At 43.5% G+C, this 15,564-nt stretch overlaps 3 protein-coding genes across 3 annotated transcripts in view; 1 reads left to right on the top strand and 2 right to left on the bottom strand.

Annotated features, from left to right (window-relative positions):
- Positions 1–66, bottom strand: part of LOC310774911 (plasma protease C1 inhibitor-like) — a gene marked incomplete at its 5' end in the record, with an annotated part of 14,364 nt that extends 14,298 nt beyond the window's left edge. The window contains one exon of the mRNA XM_083635008.1: positions 1–66. This exon is cut by the window's left edge and continues 13 nt beyond it. Within this exon, the coding sequence (XP_083491134.1) occupies positions 1–66 (66 nt within the window).
- A 1,675-nt stretch (positions 67–1,741) lies between these two features.
- Positions 1,742–8,295, bottom strand: serping1 (serpin peptidase inhibitor, clade G (C1 inhibitor), member 1; the record flags this gene model as incomplete). The annotated part of the gene is made up of 10 exons (XM_083635007.1): positions 1,742–2,000; positions 2,545–2,767; positions 3,220–3,359; positions 3,707–3,910; positions 4,087–4,230; positions 4,655–4,879; positions 5,069–5,374; positions 5,829–5,999; positions 6,135–6,243; positions 8,278–8,295. 10 exons carry the CDS (start codon positions 8,293–8,295, stop codon positions 1,753–1,755), a joined length of 1,788 nt encoding a protein of 595 aa, XP_083491133.1. The 3' UTR covers positions 1,742–1,752.
- A 56-nt stretch (positions 8,296–8,351) lies between these two features.
- tmem134 (transmembrane protein 134) lies at positions 8,352–14,626 on the top strand. Its single transcript, XM_083634755.1, has 8 exons — positions 8,352–8,519; positions 9,333–9,587; positions 9,672–9,739; positions 10,393–10,479; positions 10,581–10,657; positions 12,546–12,590; positions 14,078–14,131; positions 14,251–14,626. The coding sequence occupies exons 2-8, from the start codon at positions 9,375–9,377 to the stop codon at positions 14,331–14,333; spliced, it is 627 nt and encodes a 208-aa protein (XP_083490881.1). The 5' UTR covers positions 8,352–8,519; positions 9,333–9,374; the 3' UTR covers positions 14,334–14,626.
- Positions 14,627–15,564: the final 938 nt, after the last annotated feature.

Genomic DNA, 15,564 nt, shown 5'->3' with positions numbered 1-15,564 from the left:
GCCGCCGCAGAGTGGCAGCAGTGCGGCGAGACTAGACGAGGAACATCTGTACGTGGCATTGGGCATGGGCCACACTGTCGCTGAACTGTCTCTCTGCTCCTGCCTGGGTGATGATCAGCCATTCATCAGTCACTCCGGCCCTACACCAGTTCCCAAAAAAGCACATCATCCAGTGGCCTCCAGGAGGTTTCTAACTCTGTCCGTCTTTTGACAACCTTGTGAATGTTTCATCGTCGACTGGGGGGGGGCGGGAGGGAACGCAGTGTCCAATGAGGTTTAGAATAGAAGAAGGGCTTTGGTGTTATCAAAGCTTTGAACTAGACTGTGTTCTAACTAAGGCAGTGGGCTTAAAAAAAACACACTTTTTAAATTGGACCTTGAACGACTTTGACGTTTGGGCTAGGATACTTGGGGGAGGTTGTTCTGTACTTTCTCTATGCACATCAAAAAAAGAAAAACGACACGTCAAGCCGCGAGATAATCAAACCACACACACACACCGTCATGATCATGATGTGACCCCCATGCGTCAAAGATGCATTTCTGGGATTTGTAATAGACTCACTACTCACACTACTCGGCCTACTCTGCAAAGGCATGATTGTGAACGGGGCTAGACTGCAGCGATCAAGTTCACCTTCAACGGATGGATGTGTCCCGTCTCTGAGACCTACTGTGGATCTGTTGGTTTTGTTTACATTCACTGGATTTTTCTGACACTTGTCTATTGAACTTGCTTTGCTCATGTAAATTTTATCTACAATGGAGCTGCATGTTTAGCAATTGCCATCAACATAGAGAATAGGGTGCGACCTTTAGCCGATCATTCTGAATGCCGATGTGTTTACAGTTTGTCGCCCATCCAATTGTGACGTCGTCATCAGTGATGCCATTCAGGCAGTTGTGTGACGCCACCAGAGATCTCTCTCTCTCTCTCTCTCTCTCTCGCCATCGCTGTGTCTTTGTTTGTTTGTGAATGAGATAATTCAGGGTATTCTTGCTCAGTTGCTGATGTGCTTTACCAAGTGAGCTATCGCTTTAAAAAACCTTTACTGTCACAGATTTTGACACTCGTCTTCCTTAAAATTGATATCAGTGGTGATGATGGAGGAAGGCAGGGGTGAATGAGATGGGGAATTCACTGCTGCCATCCCTGTGTATTCACTGTCAATGTCAATCATGCAGTATGGCTGCCATCTTGTGGTGGGTTTGTGTAACTACTTCGCAAAATAAATTGGAAGTTGTTTCAGCGGCCTCCTGTCTTTCTTTCACATGAAATCCACATTGTGCTGAAAAATATATAAATGCCAAAGTTAGGCTTTGTGGAGATATTATTTATTTTCATCTTGGAAAACAAACAGATCCAACGAAATATTTGTGAGAGCCCCAGCCTACATCAACCGACCCACTAGGGAAACGGGTCACTGCTCTCTCTTAGAACTACTTGAAGCTGTTGTATACTGGCGTTGAGTATTTATATTGTTTTAATGTCAAGTGTTGAAAAAGCACAACAGAATTTTCAGAACAAAAGCATAATCACATGAAGTAAACACGTGAATTCTATCTGCCATATTTGTCTTTTCTCCTGCTCATTTGCTTCTGATTCACTCTCTCTCTCCCCCTCTCTTTCTCTCTCTCTCTCTCACCCCTCTCTTCCACTCTCTCGCTCTCTCTCTCCCCTCTCTTCCACTCTCTCTCTCTCCCCCCTCTCTTCCACTCTCTCTCTCTCCCCCCTCTCTCCCCCTCTCTCTCTCATGGCTCGGTCACTCTGCCCATGAAGAGCGGCACGTTGGCCTGCTCGCTCCACAGTAGCAGGACGAAAGGCCGCAGGGCGGAGAAGGACGCAAAGGAGCGGGAGAAGGAGAGGGAGGTGGCAGCACCGGCCTCCACCCCGTCCTTGGTCAGCGCGAGGAAGGCTCTGTGCCGGGCGTCCGTCAGAAACAACTTGCCGCCAGAGTAGAGTCCGCACAGGTTGGCACCCTCGAAGAGCAAAGACAGTCCTGCATGGGGAGAGGGGGTGCAGGTCAGGGCAGGGAGAAGAGTTGGGAGCGATGGAGGGAGGGGTTTAGCCTGGTAAAACCATACTGATCACATGAACTCACATTCTGTTTCGCTCTACGCATCAGCCTGGACTCCGAGCCGTCCACATCAATCGCAGTGGGCGGGGGAGTACTTCCAATCCAAATCCACTCGAAATCCACTAGCAGACTCTTTTTCCACCATAAAACTCCCCTGGTGCATACTCTTGTACTTGTTTAATTGTTGTTATTGAATCTATCTCTTCAATAACTGCACTTAGGTCTGTGTTTACTGTAACGTTAATGTAATCGCTTGTTGCTTCAGGCGCTTTGATTGGCCAGTTACGTTGTCATCTATGAGGCAGGTCCCTGATTGGTCCGTGCACTTTGTAATTTCTGGGAAACGCTGGGGGCGGGCTGGAAGCCAGAGTGAACAAAAGACGATGTGAATTCACGTGATCAGTCTGGTTTTTACCAGGCTAGGATAGGATGACTCTCCATTGCTGGGACAAATGAGAAACCAAACCTAATTTCCTGAGGAGCAGGTTCATATCTGCCTGGACGTCCAGTGTGATTTTGGGCAGGGTGACGTCAATGTGCTGGGGAGACGCCGCCTTCATGTGTTCAATCATGTGACGCACCGCCGTGTCCGTCAGCCCCTCCTCCAGCCGCCGCAGGTCGGATGCTTTGTGGGTGGCAGGAAGCAGAATGTAAAGACTGCTCCCGCCTGTGAGAGGGAACCTCGCCACCTGCCGCAAGGAAGACAACGGAGGTGAGGTGTTTGTCTGTCGAGTATATAGGCGTCTGCAAAGCGGGGATACGTACAATCTCTCTATGTAAATTTGAAACAAAATGGCGGTTCATTTGAAAACCTCTCCGCCTTTCCACCGTTCAACACAAATAAAACGACTTTTATTCAACTTACTGTTGAAATGTAGGTAGGTATAGGCTAGACTTTGGACACGTTGGGATTGAACACGGCTCCATCCACCCGGACCAAAACGCCCTTACTGGCCACCAGGCTGGCAGACTCTAAAACACTGAGATTCTACGTGGATTGCGTTTTGCGTGGAAACGTACAATGCCAACATTTTATTCTGGTGGCCAGGCTGGTGGGCTTGTGTGTGTGTGTGTGTGTGTGTGTGTGTGTGTGTGTGTGTGTGTGTGTGTGTGTGTGTGCACGCGTGTGTGTGTGTGTTACCTGTGCCTTTACTTCAGGGACATACTCCATAGACACAAAGTATCTACTGCTGTGGAGGACAGGCACCTTCACCAGGTCACCATTCAGTTTTGTGAAAAGGGCTTTCTCGTCTTTCCCATCGAACTTGACCTTCCACTGACCTGGAAAACACACACATGCGTGCACACACACACACGCGCACGCGCACACAAACACACACACACACACACACAGAGTTATAGTTAAGTCACCTTGGGGGCATTTACATAGATTTACATTCATTTCCTGGAGACTTACCCTATACCCTATACCACATGCCTATACCTTAACATAACCCTAACCTTACGCACTGACCCAAAAATCAGCTTTTACCAATGGGACAACGCTTTTACGTCCTCAATCACCTGATTAAGTCAGGTATCTGTCCTCAATTTTGTCTTAAGTAACTGTACACGCACACACGCACACACACACACACACACACACACGCACACACACACACACTGACCACTGAAGGAGACAGCGTTGAGCAGGATCAGCTGGGTATGGCCTGGTACAGAGTCAACCAGCTGTGTGATTTTGTTGTTGGTCTTGTTTGCCACCCAGCTGTTGATCATCCGTGCGTTTTCCTCGTCGCTCGCCAGCAGCCTGACCGGCTCAGCATCATAGAATTGAATGGACTGTCTGGTGAAGGACTCGTTCACAGCCATATCTGAGGAAGAGAACAGGGGAAACGCAGTGAGCTCTCTCATACAGAAGAAGAAGAGGAAGAACATATCATACGTCCTCCTGGCTAGACGGAGCTCTGCATGCGCTCCCAATCTGAACGCCGACACGTCTCTCTTGCTTTGCTTTGCTCTTTATGGAGCAGCCATTGAGCAGTGGTACCTTGGTTATAGTAGATCTGAGATGCTGTCTGCAAGGAGGCGGCCAGCTTCTCTTTCAGCCGCTTCATCTGCAGGTGGACACAGTGGAAGTGATGGGGCACGCAGAGAGCCACCTCCATCTCTCTGCGGGTGGTGTCCCGCGCACCTGGACAAGACGGGGACAGACAAAAGACACGTGAGAGAAAGCAGTAGGCACTTGTTAAAAGAGCAAAATCCCTGTGACATTTCAAAGTGAAGACAGTTTGCTATAAAACTTAAAACTTCTGTATACTTTTAAAAAAGTATTTTAAAATACTTATAATATAATAAATCTCTCTCTCTCTCTCTCTCTCTCTCTCTCTCTCTCTCTCTATATATATATATATATATATATATATATATATATATATATATGTGTTGTTGTTGTTGTTGTTGTTTCTCTTGACTAGCTGTACAGAGTCAACTGAGGATAATGTGTACCTCAATTGGAGATCATAGAAAGAAGAAGAAGAGCAATCCTGAATTGGGACTGCTTGCATCTTGCGAATCCTCCAGTCCATCAAAGACTAATGAGGAGCATGCTTCCTTACCTAGCAACAGATGGAAGAGCACCCCGCCGATGCTGGTCGGAGAGAAGAGCAGGTTCTTAGAAGGCTGCAGCTGACTGAGGTGGGAGTACAGCTTCATGGAAAACTCGGCCTGAGATTCCTCCAGCATGGCCGCCCAGGAGCGGCTGCTCTCGTCCTCACAGGGCTCCCATGGGGTGGCGAACCCACTGCATGTGAAAGGAGCAAGGGTGGCAGCGGGCTGTCCGGCTGAAAGAAAATTGAAATGCGCGATTTAAAAAAAAACATCAAATAAAATAAATCATAATGAAGAACACTGGCATGAATGCTCCTACTTGGAGCTTGTCGGTTTGGTAAGTAACTGATGATTGATGGAGCCAAAAGGCAGCGATTGATCATGCAGTAATGGGGCAATATTTCACAGGAGGTTGCCAATACCTTCCACAATAAGATGGATCGAGTTGAACCTCTCCCCCTCATCAGATTCACAGTGATAAAGTCCAGCGTCTTCCATGACGGCTTCTTTGAGCACGACGGTCTGATCGTTGTCAAACTGATTTGGGTAGTACCATTCTAGTCTTTGATCATCATTTGCAATCTCTACCGGAGTCAGTTGCGTCCTCGTGCCGTCCTGCCTCTCTTTGAACCACAGTGAGTAGTTATTGGCTGGGCTGGAAGGGGGGCGATAGCAGGGCAGGTGAGTGTCGGAGCCCACCGGGACCTTGAGGGTGTAGCCACTTAATGCTGGAAGGAAAGACACGAGAAAGAAGGCCATTTACAACCTGGCACTACTAACGTGCATTTTCTGTGATCAGATTGCAATCGGATAGTGCTTGACCACTTGAAAGTACAGGTGTAAACGCCCCCAGGACACATTGAGGACGGACTGCGATCCGATCGGCCAAACCACCTCCGGAGGTGCTCATTGTGACCACATTGAGCACAAGTGTAAATGCAATGGATCCTCTCAATCCAGATACAACAACAGTCGCTGCCGTTTACACCTGGCACTAACATGCGTTTTTGTGATCAGATTGCAATCAGATAGTGCTTGATCCGATCGCAATCAGATCTCAATGTGGACACTGGAGACACATATTCATACCAGGTGTAAATGAAATGAATGTGAAGTTAATGTGTTCAAGCACTATCCGATTGCAATCTGATCACACAAAGGATGGGTATCTGTATTCCTCACCTTCAACTTCAATGGTGTACGTCCTGCTCCACTTAATGTCATTGTGCTCCATCACACACACGTAGTCCCCCGCGTTGGGAGCAATTACAGAGGATATAGTCAGGAAGAAGCCATCCTTACTGACTGCAACAGAGCCAGTGGAGCGCGCAGCCTGGGAACTGATGTTTTTACCTGTTGGAAAAATAGAAAAGAAAATCACATCTCAAAACTCAAAGTTTATACCTTACCTTGTATGCAATGGAGTCAAATGTAACCTGTACTTCAAATGAAAAGTGAAGCACTGTAGTTATTCAAATACAACACGACCATCAAATGTCCAGGTGACGGCCGCTCCAGTGAGGTCAGGTCCTTGGGGAAGACATGGGAGGGTCAGACTGGCACCAGGTACCACCCGGAGGTTTGAGGATGAAGAGGGCTGAACAGACAGAAAGAAAGTCAAACATCTGCAGATTAAAGTTGCCTCTTTTTGTATGCAGCTCTTCCTCCCACTGACCAAAGAAGACTGATATTGGATATGTGTGGGTAGTCATACTATCCAATCAAGCTTTCAGACAGGGACTTGGGTTGAACTGCGTAGGCACAGTAGGTGTTACTGTATAAGTTGACATTTTGCTTGAATTCAGCAAAAAGTAAGCCTCATGTTGGGTGACCTTAAATTAATGATAAGACTTCAGAGGTTCGGCACCATTGCTCTGCTACTTTACTTTCAATGCTAATTTTGTGGCTCTGGCATCTGAGCAACAACTGCAGTAAACTCCGGAGCGTGAAAGCTTCACTCGGAGCTGTCAATCAGCTGCACGTCGATTGCTATTGGCTCAATGGGTGGTGCAGGGCGGGGAGAGAGGACTTTAAGCGTATTCCTCCTCGTTTCCTTCAGCCTTACCTACCAGGGATTTAGCATACATTCAAAAACAAAAACTATGGTCAACTGGAAACATTCTTCCTGAGCTCTGATTGGCTATTTTCACCTCTTCTTTTTTTAACACTTTAATTGCCTAGAGAAGATGCATTGTTTCAGGAAGATGAGTTTACCTCAAAAATGAGCTGCAGCAAGAGGCAAAACAGGAGCAGATGTCTCATCTGAAAGAGAACCCGGTTAACAGCAAGTTAACTGAGGTTGTTTTGCTAGTGGTGACTTGAATATGGCACGAAGCACGGACAGCAGATCAATACGTGTGACACAATCTTTGGCATGTGATGATGATGTTCTCTCTCTCTCAAAATCTGGGATCTGATCCCTCAAATGCTCACCGCCCAGTTAGCCTACACATTTCATTTCCAATTACTGTAATATACAACCAGTCGCAGGGATCATCAAACATAGATCAAACCCACACAACCTCCATCCATTGATATGCCTAAAGTATTACTGAGAAATGAGGGAATAGAATAGAATAGAATACAATGTAAAGTTGCTTTAAAGGAACAGTTCACCCAAAAATGAAAATACTACTTATTACTTCAGTTGTACTGTAGGCTACTGAAGTCAATGGTGGCTGGTTATTTTTTCTTGAATTGTGCTGGCAACCTCTCTGTGTGTTATATGGACAAACTTCATCTGTGTTTCAACTGGCATGAGGGAGAGTAGATGACAGAAATTTCCATTTTTGGGTGAATTGTTGATAGATATAGTCAGAAAAGCATGGGAAAACTCACAGTGCTTGAATTTCCAGCAGCATTCAAATTCAGGAACGTCACCCGTCCTACCGATGTTGTCTCTGCAATGCCCCAACACCGTTCACTTCCAAACTGCCATGTCAGCGACAAGGTCTAATCAGTGATTGTTGGTTTAGAGATGTTTGTTTGCACTATGCAGGTCTTCTGACTTGCTGGAAATCACATGGTTTCACAAGTTGGCAACAGTATCAATTGCCAGTGTGATAATTTATTTTCCTTTCTATTTATTGTTTTACTGCTATTATCAGTAGCATATTCCAACTGCTATCACCTAGTCAGTATTGACTAGGTCCTAGTTAATACTAGACACATGAACTGACAAATGAAATATTATTAAAAAACAATTTGGGGTGGATCGGATTGAGCAATTTAACCCATTTTCAATGTGTATGTTTAATAATGCTCCTAAACTGTTTTGCCAAAGATTGCCTGTATTCCACTAAGCTACGTTGGATTTGCAGAATATAGCTAGTTTTGCCACATTTTATGCATCATCAGTCGCGACAGTCAATAGTCTCAAATATTAGTCTACTCTATGTGACAAGATTGTTTAAAGGTGTGAATTAATGCCTTTCTGGAAGTGCAATTGATTTTTATTATATTAGTGGCTGTTTCCCATATGAGGACCACCTTTTTATTTACCACTACTACATCTATACTATATATCGACCTATTTACAATTACAGTCAGTAAATAATATAGATATATATACATCAGTCAACAGTGTAGGTCGATCGACATCGCGACGCTCGATTATTTGCGACTCGCAAACCGTGCTCGCAAAGTTCATTGGGCGTAATCAGTCATGTGCAATCGAGCGACGACCGACGTAAAGAAAGGAAGGAAGACGGTCCAAAGTTTTGGAAAAGTTTTTTTTTGGTCGCATCCGAGAGATTTATCTGAAGGATTAGTAGTCTACAAACTTGCCGCAGACGATATAGACATGTGAACGGTCACATAGTAAACGTGGAGACGAGGTCAGCCTCCCTGGGGAAAAAAAGACTTTATAAGAGAGTAAGTTTGCTCCCGATCCTCTGATCCCGCAGCGGAAAGTTACAAACAATGGCAGAGAGCAACAACAGTGCTAGCTAGTAGCTAGGTTAGCATTGGTCCCCCGGCCGGCACCGCTGAGCTAACGGTCCTCCGTTCACATAATATGACGTTATGATTAGGCCACGTCTAGACGTTGAACTAGCTAGCTCCCCGTGCTTCTACTAACGGAGGTTTTGACTTCTTGGAGTGTCGTTAGCTTTATTGGGCGGACGACGATATGTGGACTATGTGCCATCCGCTATATAATTATTGTGTGCGAGTGCGCGTGCACGCGCAGCACGTGAGCGAGGCAGAGAAGTGTATAACTTACTGCCCTATAAGATAATAAGTAAGTTAACTACTTTTCGTGTTTTGCTATTAAATGATACTGTAACGTTAGTCCAAAAAAGGCGTTTTTACTCCTGCATGCCAGACAGTTACTGCTCTTTGGCTGTGTAGGGCAATATGATATAAAAATATAATATACTAATATAAAAAAGAAGAGCGATATAGATAGTGAATGTTACCTTGTGAAAGTTAACACAAAAACACAAACACAACACACACACAAAACTACTAACTACTTACTAACTTAACTTTACCACTATTCCTTCAGATGTTGTAGTTATCATAGACTATGTTGCATAGTTGATTGCTCCATTGCTGACAAAAATGTGTTATTGTAAGTCGCTTTGGATAAAAGCGTCTGCCAAATGTCGTAATGTAACACATAATATATATATATATTTTTCCTTCATAGCTGCTGTACGGTGACATTTTGCTCTCAACCCACAGTGTGCATCAACCCACAGGACCAAAGTCTGAGAGGCGAGCGCCATGGCAACGCAGTTTAGTATCGATGACGCCTTTGCGCTGGAGGGAGAGGAGGAAGGAGCCGTGTCCGATGGCGAGGTGGAGGGATGGAAGGGCAGGGAGAAAGACAAAGAAGGCGGAGAGATGACGTTCGGTACTCTGTCCTTCTCCAAACCCCAGACTCACCCCCCGCCTGCTGCTGCCGGCTCCCCTGAACACAGCAATCTAAAGTATCAGGTAATCCTGAACGCACACCAGCCGAGGAATAGTTACCCGGAAAAGTACAACTGGTCATATAATCTGTTGTGTTTACTTCTTTAGAATCTGGAAAATGAAGATGTCTTAGGCAGCAGTGGCAATTCCTCTTTCAATAACTTCTTCAAAATCAGGTGGGGCCTTTAGGATTCTTCATGTGACACCCCCCCCCCCCCCCCCCCCGCATGTTGTGATTGACTAAGTTTACATGGACTGCTTTAATCCGACTATTGACCTGATTCTAAATAAGACCATATTTCGATTAAGGTGTTTATTACATGAGTTGCTTATCGAATATTCTCTTCATATTCCCGTTTTCATGCTGCAGAGTCAGTTGTAGTGGTTGGAGACTGAATGCTGGGACTTTTTTTTCTTAACCGGTGGCAGTCATCTTTTCTTCTGTAAACGAGGTGCACAATACCCTGGAAGCTACAGCATGCGTCGTCAAGCAGCTGGACTGCCATACGTGTCGCAAAAAAAATGCCGCGAAAACTCACGATAGCACATCGTACTGCGATTTGGTGTATACATGTCTACAGTGCACTGCAATAATGCGAGTAAGATTGCAATACTCCACGTCTTAATTTGATGATTTCTTATGACCTTATTTGGGTTACGGTAATAAGAAAAGCTGTTTCCATGGCCGTGTCCTATTCGGAGTGTTGTCTTAATCGGGGTAATATCGGAATAGTGCCGTCCATGTAGGGTAAACATGGTCAATGTAGGTGGAAACTGGGTAGCTTTTGCTAGGTGAGGATGCGTAATTATGCACCTGCCTCTCCCACAGCGATCCTGCCACACTCTCTTATTGCAGCTCTCAATGGTCCTTCAGCACCTTGAGCTCCGTCACCCAGCTGTCTGCGCACTGCTGCGGGTAATACACACACACACACACACACACACACACACATGCATGTAATAACAATAACAACATCATCATCAAACACAGCTGCTTTAAATCAATGTGTTGCTCAGGTGGATGTCCCACCCGCTGGTCAAGAAAAACCGAAGAGTCGTTCTTGCTTCATTCCTTCTCCTCATCACTGGAGTTGGTAAGTCCTCACCACAGTGTTATAGTCCAGTATGACTGTATCTTATCTCCTCACAATGTTGTAGTCCAGTATGTATCTCCTCACAATGTTGTAGTCCAGTATGACTGTATCTTATCTCCTCACAATGTTGTAGTCCAGTATAAGTGTATCTTATCTCACAACGTTGTAGTCCAGTATGAGTGTATCTTATCTCACAACGTTGTAGTCCAGTATGAGTGTATCTTGACGGAAACAAATCCATTCCCTCTCTGTCCGTAGCTCTAATTCTTCTCCTTTATTTTCTGAAGTCAGGCCAGTATACTTAACTAACTATCCTCTGTGTGCACATCCTGTGGTAAATTGTCTTTTTGGAGAGATCCTTTTGATTTGTTTGGGAAGAGGCCTTCCTCTGAACAGATTTGAGAACTGAAGTGAAGTGAACAAATAGACCTCAGACTTTATTTATTTATTTGTTTATTTGAACTCCGATTTATGCTATGTGGGTTCATGGCAGAGTGTAAAAATATTAAATGTTAAAATTGACACACTAAACTGCAGCTGGCACCCAAAAACCTCCAATCTGCTACAAAATGTTATATTAATGTTTGTTTATTAACTGGCCTCCTGTCATTTAGCAAAAGTGGCCCCCGGGCAAAGCAAGTTGAGCGTTACTTTCCCTGCCATACTGACTCTCACCCTCACTCTTTAGTATCAGTTGCTTGTAATGTAGATGATGGAGGACAGTGATTCCCAAAGTGTGGGGCCACAGCCCACTGGTGGGCTAGTTGCTAGCTTGTTGGGAAGGGGGCTAAATAATGCTCCAAAGTTAGACAACATTTTGGCAAGGGAAAAACTATTTCATTTCCCGGACCTCTCACCTCAAGATTTCTGAATGGAAATGGGTTCTATGGGTACTCACCAGTCTCCCCCTTACAGATAAGGTCGCATTTTTCGCAACCTTGGCAGGTATGCATTTACATAAAAGTTGTGATTAAAGGGTTGGACGGGCTCCCGGAGGATTTTCAGATTTCAAAGTGGGCCGTGGCGTTCTGAAGTTTGGGAATGACTGATCTAGGAATTGAAGGGTATTCTTAGGGATGGACCAATATCTTTATTTTTAGGCAGATACTGATAATCAATATTTTCCCATCCATGTTGACCAAATGCCAACATGCATTTTTGTAGGAACTTCAGAATCAGAAAGACTTTAATGATCCCCGGGGGGAAATTGGGACAGGTTACAGCAGCTCGCACTCAGAACACAACATAGCATAAAATAAAACGGTAGTAAATAAAGTATAAGTAGGATGTACATTACGTGTCAAATTGCAGTTATTGCACACTGGACTTATATTAAGTCAGCTTGCCCATTACATGTGGCTCAGCAAGGCACAGTTAACCTATCGGCTCTGAGGTGCTCTTTTAAGTGAGGCTTACATTACTTACTTACTCATGTGCTCAATAGCACATGAGGTCTTTACCAACGAACGACCTTACTTTTTCTACGAAGCTCAGTACAAATCCAGGTGCAAATCAGGTTAAGACAGAAACAGAAATACTTGTTTGTTACAAAACTGTGCATCGTATAGAACATCATAATAGTACATATTTCATCATTATTATTATTATTTTCTTGATATACACACACACCATTGAAGTTTCCTACTTCAATGGTTATGCAATCCTAGTCCAGTTAGTTTGTTCAGTGTTGTGCCATCCAGAGGCACGTTTTCCATGCAGTGAACTTTGTCCCCATGTTGATCCTCTCTGTATAACTCAGGTTTTGTTTTTACGGTTATCTTGAGCAAATGGAAAAAGAAGTGTTGGTTATATTTATACTGTGTTGTCCTTTTACCCCCTCATGGCACTGTCTGTATTTACATTTGTGTTGTTGTTGTTTCTCCCCCAGCTCTTATTTTCACAGGTGTTGTCATCCAGTTGAACCCAAATGCAGGTAAGAAAGGGGGAAGTAAAGGAACACAGAGGGGCGTTATGCTGCACTGTAGCTTTGTGTTGCAAGACTGTCCAGAAATGACACCGTAATGACACAGTCATTGAAGGATTATTACAAGTAGTGATACATGCGTATTGTACACTTTTTTTTAAATAAACGTTATTCCTCACCATCAGGAAAATAAAAGTAAATACACTAAGGCCAATGTATAAAATCGGAATCTGGTGAAAAAGGAATAAATGAATACAGCAATGATACAATAAACACAGTATTAATTACATGAAAGCAATCTATAAACGTTTTTAAAGGAGAAAACCAGTGTCATTTAGAGTCATAAAGCCCATTTACTTCTGCCTACATCTTGTTTACATTTCCCCCAATCATTTTGCAATTCACACCACAGATAATTCGATTTTTATTTTCATTTTATTTTTTACATTTATTATTATTATTATTACTATTATTATTATTACAAAAACAACAACAGTATTAGTACTTTTACATTTACTTGTTTATTGTTTTTAAAATACCAACTTAATGGTGTCAAACCTGTGTAGAAGCAATCTCTAACCCTAACCCTCCACAGTGGGAGGTCGGTGCTCTCAGAACAGGACAACATTTGGAAACAGTTCAATGGGCCATTTCAAAGTGACTGAACCCAAAGAGAGGACTGGAGCACAAAATATCACTGGTGAATAGATTCAATAAGGTGCAAAGACTGATGTTTCCACGCACACAGTGTCTTCTTCAGAGTCAGAGTTTTGACACCTTACTAAATCTATTTACCAGTGATATTGTGTGCTCCAGTCCTCTCTTTGGGTTCAGTCATTTTGAAGTGGCCCATTGAACCGTTTCCAGTGTCAAACCTGTCTTGAAGTGAACTGCTGCCACATCTAGCAAAGATGCTCCAAATAACGACATGGATGTGACAGTAACGATTGTAAGGCAACATATCTTTTTGAGAGAGATTATTATTTCCTGGGAGACGTCTGTTTCTTTGTGTGTGGGTGTCAGCTGATTGACAGGGAGCAGAGCGTGAGCGCATATGAAAACACTCAACCCAGGCACAACGATACAGTGATGAAACAAACGCTGTCAAAACCAAATTGTCGTGGTGGATTATCAAGTTTAAGCAACTATTACATCTGGAAGTATAAAAGAAAACAGATAACTTCTTATCTTTTTTTTTAAGATAAGAAGTGACCCGTGTTTAACATTTAAGGTGTTTAAAATAAAGTTTTTTTTTCTGCAGACAGGCCTTTCCTAAAGTCTTTGATCTCAAATAGCAATATTCCCGATTGATTTAAACCTCCAGGCATTGGAATGGCTGAGACCACATGGGCTTACAGATCCTGTGATGTAGTTTGTTCTTCAGATGCAGCCATGTTTTAAACTCAGTAAATCCTTCATTGTAAGATGTGCGGTTGCATTAGCTGAAGTTAGCATTGGCCAGTGTCCTCACCGTGGGTTGTCACTGATCCCTACAGGTGTTTCGAGTGCCATTTTCTTTGTCCCAGGATTTCTTCTCTTCATCCCTGGGGGTAAATACAACATTTTGGTTCTTTTTTAACTTTTCTCGTTTACTTTGAGTGTTGTTTTTGTACCGCTTGAATGCATGCATTAGACATAATAGCAATGTTCCTCTCTGTATTTCCACCAGTGTACCATGTCATCTATATCAGCTGTGCTGTCCGCGGGAGAAGAGGCTTCAAGTTGTTCTACCTGCCCTATTTTGAAAAGTGACATTTTACGCTACACTACGTCTTCACTACATTTCTTTTTTTTGCGTTTTATTGTCATGAATTGTAATTTTGTCACTTGCAAAATAAGCAAGAAAAAATGATATTGTCACGTTTGTTTTTTTAGATTTTTATCCTGTCATTATAATGACCACTGCTAACTGAACCACTCAGTGCCTCGATAATGTTTCCACTGCACAAGCTAACTGTCTGTGTGTGTGTATGTGGAAGAGAAGGAGATTTGCCCTGTCTGTTTGTTACGTCATGTGTGTGAATAATGACTGTGAAATTGCAATAAAAAAAGTACATTACTTTTCAGTTGCAACAGTTGATTTAGCTTTTAAAATGGCAGCAAAGTGAGCATTTTTATTACATTTTTTATTTTCATCTCAAGTACTGCAGACCACTGAAGGGGGGGGGGGTAAAATGTGTAGCACCACTCACTGTTTCAAAGCTGTTTATATTGACATCTACTGCCTTGAAGCAATGCTGCATAAAGAAACCAGCCTCAGTAGGCTATAGAATACTGCAATATCCAAATCCTTGACTTCCATTCACTCAGCCTCCCCTGAAACTGTTTGGAGCCCCCCTTGGGAGGCCCACCTCCCACTTTGAAAACCTCTGCGCTAGATTTCTTTTGGATGTTATATTGTTCGGGCTAAGATTAGATTAGATTGCAGTAGGTTGGGACAGGGCAGACTAGGCTGTAGATTAGCTAGATTCCTTGTTTGCTAGTTAGTTCCGCTTAAGGTTAGAGTAGTCAGAATGTTTGCATCATATCGATGATATGACAATCACCAGGTAATTATATGATAATCGGATTACTAAATGTGACTTTGCTTACATGAACTATATTGTGATATCCATTGGTATGAATTGAAACTGACCACTGTGTCTAGTGTGATATTGATTGAAATGTATCGCCCAGCCCCAATAATAGTATACTATGTTTGTTCTGCTCTCTCCACCCACTCCCTCTCTCTAATATAAGATTGTTCAATCCTGTTTATTGATAGTGCTTAGCTAGACATATTCCCTGCAAAACCCTCTGAGACATGCTTGTGAATTAGGGCTACACAAATAAGCTTGACTTGACCTGACCTTGACATGAACACTCAATACTCAAGCAGGTCATCGTCATTGCTGCATTTTCCAGATACTAAACTATCTCTGCTTTGATAGATTCATGGTCAGCAGATGTGGTTCCTGTAGTCTCCCTTTGCTATCTACGCACT

The sequence above is a fragment of the Poromitra crassiceps genome (genome assembly GCF_964638095.1).
Source record: "Poromitra crassiceps genome assembly, chromosome: 4".
Lineage (NCBI taxonomy): Eukaryota > Metazoa > Chordata > Actinopteri > Beryciformes > Melamphaidae > Poromitra > Poromitra crassiceps.
Note: the sequence above shows the minus strand (reverse complement) of the source record. Positions and strands in the feature narration are given on the sequence as shown.